This window comes from Seriola lalandi, unplaced genomic scaffold (genome assembly GCF_002814215.2).
Source record: "Seriola lalandi dorsalis isolate HSWRI2012SDOR001 ecotype SW California unplaced genomic scaffold, Sedor1 jcf7180002054682, whole genome shotgun sequence".
Classification (NCBI taxonomy): domain Eukaryota; kingdom Metazoa; phylum Chordata; class Actinopteri; order Carangiformes; family Carangidae; genus Seriola; species Seriola lalandi.
Window position 1 is genome coordinate 2,791,417 of NW_019525235.1, and position 5,979 is coordinate 2,797,395.

The 5,979-nt window shown below is 37.8% G+C and overlaps 1 protein-coding gene across 1 annotated transcript; it reads right to left on the reverse strand.

Moving 5' to 3' along the window:
- Positions 1-116: 116 nt before the first annotated feature.
- On the reverse strand, positions 117-5,415 carry pex11a (peroxisomal biogenesis factor 11 alpha). Its single transcript, XM_023422372.2, has 3 exons — positions 4,918-5,415; positions 4,628-4,743; positions 117-1,756 (listed from the first exon to the last, which is right to left on the reverse strand). The coding sequence occupies exons 1-3, from the start codon at positions 4,971-4,973 to the stop codon at positions 1,188-1,190; spliced, it is 741 nt and encodes a 246-aa protein (XP_023278140.1). The 5' UTR covers positions 4,974-5,415; the 3' UTR covers positions 117-1,187.
- Positions 5,416-5,979: the final 564 nt, after the last annotated feature.

The window sequence follows — 5,979 nt, forward strand, 5'->3', positions numbered from 1 at the left end:
GCATGGCATCATGTTTCCCCAAGGTGGCAGTGTTCCTCTATTTCTAAACCTTTTTTCAATGATCACTACTCAGGTACTTAATAAATTGTTCACATCATTGAAATACAAATAAATAATTTTTAAAAAGCACAAATTTAATTAATTGTTATGTTTATTATATAGTGTTTTATTAACCTTTCAATCAACATTAAAGTGAAAACATTTAGTCATCTGAAGTGGGTGACACCGTTAAATGTGATAATAAATGCTACTGCAACTTTATGGTTATGTTTTTCTAGTTAATCCCAGAACACTTGTTTTGTCTGCATCACAAAGATTAAAAATACATACATACACATGTATACAATTCCTACACAATATATTAAGAATGTAATTGTAAACACATTTTTTCAATTAGTAACACTATTTTCATTTTCATATTTTTGGACTCATTTTCTTTATACTTTTCTTTAAATTAACAAACAGTATAATCTGTTGACAGCCAAAGTCCAGGCTATGTCTTGAATGGCAGAGTAAATAAATAAACAGCTGAGTTAACTCCCTTAAATCTCTTAGCTGCTTTATCCCCTCTAGAAGCACTTTTGGCTGAGAAGCAGCTTATTCATCACTAGAATGATAGGGGTGAAACTTTTAGCAGCATATTATCACAAAATACAGAGCAGAGACAGACAATGGTCTTAAAAGTGACACCACCCAGACTTATGCCTTAAGACACCTTAAGATAAATTCAAAAAGCAGATATAAAAGCTTGCATCATTAAGAAGCCCTTATTTCGCAAGTACAGTAGTTGCAAAATTGCTGGTGTGAAATGCAGAGTTGAATAAGAGAGGAATGCACAAAGGTTAAGCCTTGGCTCTTTAAAAAAAAAAAAAAAAAAATTAAATTAAAAATTAAAATAAAAAATAAACAAGGATACTATATAAACTTGATTTGCTCCCTTTGAAACCAGTGTTTTAAACTTCCATCAAAAACTAGTAAGCCCTTCAGTTATTGCTGGATGAGTTTGGTGCTGACCATAAATATTACAAAATGTGCCTGTGGTGTGTTGCCTAATCTCGTTGTGCAGCAGGTTAACCTCAGTCCGCCTTTACAGCTCCAGCTTAATGACACTAAATCCTTTTCAACACTTGCCATAATTAACCTTCTGATCTGCAGTTAGTCATTAAGGTTTATCTCCACCTTCCTTATCATGGTTTGATTCTCAACTTGGGCTGTGTGAGGGTTACAATCCCAATCAGTGAGGATATCAGGCCGCAAAATCCAACCACTCCTGCATTTGACCGGTAAATACCCAACCTGTCTAAGGGAATGAAGAGATCACAAATGTTTTTCACCGTGTCCAAAGCAACAGCCGGGTGTGATTTTAGACTCTCCAAAAGCAAAAAGAGCAAAGCATCCAGCTGAGGAATGACAGATTCAGCCAGCTCAGGACTCTCACTGAGATGCTGATCCATTTTCTGTCTAAAATGCTTATCTCTTGCTCTCTGCATCATTAACTGGAGGACCAGGTAAACGTCTCTGGTCAGATTCATAACTAGCGAGAGGAAGTAACAGCGAGAGGCGTTTAGGCTCCAACGTTCCTTGTCGATATCGCGGATAAGACCGACACCTCTGGCCCAAAGTAGATTGTCACAGATAAAGTAGAGGGCGCGGTTGAAGTTGGCCGCAGTAAGGCACAGGCACAGCACTCGGTCAGAGAGTTGCATGGTTCGCTTAGCAGCCTCAATGGAATTTACTGTGTTTCCCAGCCTGAACACTGACAAAGGAGGAAGAGAACAATGTATTAGCGCAGTAATCAATTTAATATGAAATGTCAGGCCAACAGTTCACAGGAGCAGTCTGCTACGGATAGCAGTTAAGTGATTTAAACTCAACTACAGCATCTTATTGCAGGAGGTCATGGTTACTCAGTGTGTTTACATATTGCAATCGTACCAATTCTGGCTGAGGCTCTTCCTTGCATATTTTGCTTTCGGAACATTTCAGAAAGCATGTTATGGTATTATCTACAAGTAAATCCTCCTCCTAGAAGCTCTATTTATAAATTGTGAGACCTGCCCGTTTCTTTTAGCCACAGGCAGGCCAGACATAGAGGCAATAGAGCCCTGTGGCTGCAGCTCTGATGCAGTGAAGGGATAATTAAGTGGTGCACCAACAGAGAGAGGCCTGTTCTCTTTGGCCCAGCCCAAGCCCTGATACAGCTCTAATGGAACAGATAAAGAGGGGCAAGGTCTTTCTTGCCTGACTTGTGCCTTATCCATAATGTGGAGCTCATCAAGTCAGGCTCTGAAAAATTAAAATTCATACAATAACCATAATGTGTCAAAGTTCAAAAAGTTCCAGAATATGAGTATAGTAAACCGATCTATGAACTGTCTGGGCCAGTCTCAGGGTCATTAGTGTTGCTGCAGGTCCACGTCTCAGCACACAGTGCAATCACCCACACAGTGTCAATCTCAACTCAGTGGTGAAAAAGAAAAAGCTACAACACTTCAATTTAGCCACAACAGCCTTTAACTTTGTCTAATCCCATGGGTTAAAGACACATGGATGGCAAAAAAAAGCTTTAAAAAAAATGTATAAATAAATGTTATGCACTTTTAGAGAGAACAGTAAAGTGATTGGACACACAGAAGAGCCAAAAATGTGTTGTGTAACATCAGCTTGTGTATATTCATTGTCACAATAGATCTTTGCAAAATAGCTGTGTGTCAGTGTTTTTGGAGGAAATCAGTATGTAGACAGTTTACAACCCTAACCATGAAAAATTGAATGGAGATTTCATCAGCTTTACAAGAGTAACAAAACTTTTATGAAATATATATTAATGTTGAGTAAAAAAGAAGTAGGTGCTATTCACTGCCCTATATTTAATGAACATGGCTAACGTTTAGGCCATCACTGACTAATTAAACTAAATACAGGATGTGTAGAATCTGGATGGCATACCAGCTCTGCTAAACAATTTCCTGAGGTACACACTGGTACAGCAGTAATAGTTTAGAAGGTTATGCATCCAACTCATTTAGCTAATTTTTGTCACTTTTTTACCACATTATGCATGTGATTTAGTTGAAAATACACATCTTGCCTTAATGTCATTATCTTATATGTCACAACTTTTCCTGATTTGTGATATCATATTTGGATACAAGTGTTAATATTGTATAACCTTTTCTTGATATTAATGCCCATGGAAACCCAGTGCTGTGTAGTGTGTAATTATTCCACACTAAAATAGTAGATAAGGTTTATATGTTTTACCATCAAATGATCAGTGGCACTTATGAACAATTGCTTGGTTTTGACAATGTCTGGAAGAAGCTCTGTTTTATTCTATTCTTTTACTAATCTAACTATGTTTCCTTGAACAAAAGTGGTGCTTTCAAATGTTTTCTTAAAACAGTTAAGATGATTGAATTATTGACAGACTAAGCCTGATGGAAGGCAGAGAAAGTCAAACGACTTGTTGTTTCCTGTGACTCAGCTTCTGTCTTGTTGGCCTTAAAGAGTGGTCAGTCAAGAGTTCATCCTAGTTGATATTGTGTTTATAGAGAAACAGCGAGACAGGGTTTTTGAGGGCAATGTAACAGCTGCTGAGTCACTTCAGAAGAAAATAAATGAATTCAGATTATTATGCTGCAGACCGACCACAGTGCTATTATATATTCATTCATTTCACTCCATATGCGAGTTTCTAAAACTAATGGTAACCATGTAGAAGGATAACTAAACTAACATTATTAGGAATCAATATTCTGGCTTGGAACAATATTTGCAAGCAGTAGGGAAACCACAGAGAAAACAAGGAAGAGCAAGTAGTAGAGCAAGCTGCAATTGCATGTTGCAAAAATGTAAAGCTAGCAGTGTAATGATAAGTTAATTGACAAGAAATTCATCAAAACCAGTGTTCATGATTAATTAATTGTTCAAGTCATTTATCAAGCATAAAAAAAGTTTGCTAGTTCCATCTTCTCAAATGTGAGGACTTGCTGCTTTTCTCCATTTTATATATTTCTAAACACAAAACTACCTTGGGCTCTGGGAAATTCTAAGAGGCATTTTCACACTCAATAGGCTAAAAATTCATCAAAATAATAATCAAGGGATAAATGGAATTAAAAAGGTAGTGATGTGTGCAGCCCAACAGTGAGGAGTTATTTAAGAAACTCCCTCTCTTTTTATTTAAAACTGTGATAAATCAAGGCAGGTATCAGAACACTAAAAGAGGAGATGTTGACTTGGAGGCAGAGGATCATGTCTTTATGGAAAGCAAAAGGCAGAAAAATTACTGTGAAGTGTGTCTGCTCCTCTGCAAATACTACTTGGCAAAAAAAGATTTATACCAAGGATCTTTATAGTAAGCACAGTCCGGTTTCTAATATTTAATTTTAGAACTTTAGAACACAGTACATGCGAAAGCCTATAATAGCCTTTGTAGAATATTGTCAATTGGAATAAATTTTAATTATTTAGTTTTTTTTATTAAATTATTCTATTATTATATTTTGTTGGGGACCTAATAAAACCACTTTGTGATCCCTGGGATTACAAAATCCCACTTAATACGCTGTCCAACTACTCAGTGACCCCTCCTCCTTCACTTCACAGTTGCTGTTATACTCACATTTTCGTCCTGCACTCATGTTGGCTTCCAGACTTTTAAGTTTTGCCACAAGGTCCTTTCTTTCCGAGTTGTCTCGGAGTAGATATATCGACAGTGCACACGCATATTGGGTTGCTCTGAAATAAGGAAAAAACACGGAGAGAATGTGAAATGGAAAGTTGATATTCAGTGACGAGCTCTCAAGCACACCCTGCCTTTGCTCCACGCCGACCTAGTAACCTAACTTCATGTTACTACTAGCAAAATTAACTGTCGACATTTAAGTTCATATCACGAATACTCTGACTTACCTTAAAATGCGGTCTCTTCCTTGACTTTGACTTGTGAATTTTACAACCGCATCCATGGTTAAACCCAACAAACACAGTATGTACAGTTTGTTCTAGTTAGCCGAGGCGAGGTCAGAGTTGAACCCTCGTTAAACGACCGAACAAGAGATACCTTAACGTCGCCACTGTTGTCAGTTACTTGTCTCAGTTTAAATAACGTTAGTAATGGTAGTTCATGTAGCGTTACCGATTAAAACTGAAGCAGATAATCTGAATTTTGAAACTTCTTCCACTTTCGCATTAAGCTAATTTTCCAGTCGTTTCAGTTGATCAATGACAGCTGAGCAAAACTTACTTGTTTCACCTCGGAAAGTTTAGCAAACGGACCGAAAGCCGAACAGGTTTTGTGGACGTACCAGTGCCCAACTATTGGTTACCATGGCAACTTTAACAGTCGTAGTTATTTTACACAAATAAAAAATTCAAACACAAAGTTCAAATAAAAAATTCATAAACACTTTAAGTAAGAGGAGATACCCTTGTTACGGCAGCCTGTGTTCCTGGCGTTTGTGTCCTTTCCCTGTCCTGTTTCCCCTGTTGCTCCGCCCAGGATGTTCCTGATTACTACTCTAAGAGAAGCACCTGGCCTGGGACAGAATGGTTTAAAAGCTCTGGTACCGGCATCAGAAGGGGCTAAGGCTTCCAGTATGGGGACCGCTGGTCTTGTTGCCTGTCAGTCGGGGTTTTTTTGTTTTTTTTTTTTTTCTTTGCTTGTCGTTTTTTTTTTTTGTGTCCTATTGGTTTTGCATATTTAAGTTAAATAAAGCCTTCGTTGTTTTAGAGGTGTCTTGTGAGTCTGATTTGGGTCACTGGTGGAGTGTTGTATGTCCCTTAGGGCCACCCAAGGGTGGGGCATAACCTGGCGTAACACCCGCTTCTGACAATACTAAGAGACAAAATTAAGCAAAATAAGTAGACATCTGAGACCAAAACCAACACTGTACATTATTGATTTCCACAGAAGCATAAAGTCACAGTAGATGTATTTGGGCGATTCTTCAATTAAGGGAGTTTTTCTGTCCC

Coding starts and splice junctions, on each gene's coding strand:
- pex11a (XM_023422372.2), bottom strand. CDS start 4,973: ATGGATGCGGTTGTAAAATTCACAAGTCAAAGTCAAGGAAGAGACCGC. Junction 4,744..4,917: donor GGAAGAGACCGCATTTTAAG/GTAAGTCAGAGT, acceptor TCCTTATTTCAG/AGCAACCCAATATGCGTGTG. Junction 1,757..4,627: donor CATGAGTGCAGGACGAAAAT/GTGAGTATAACA, acceptor CTCCTTTGTCAG/TGTTCAGGCTGGGAAACACA.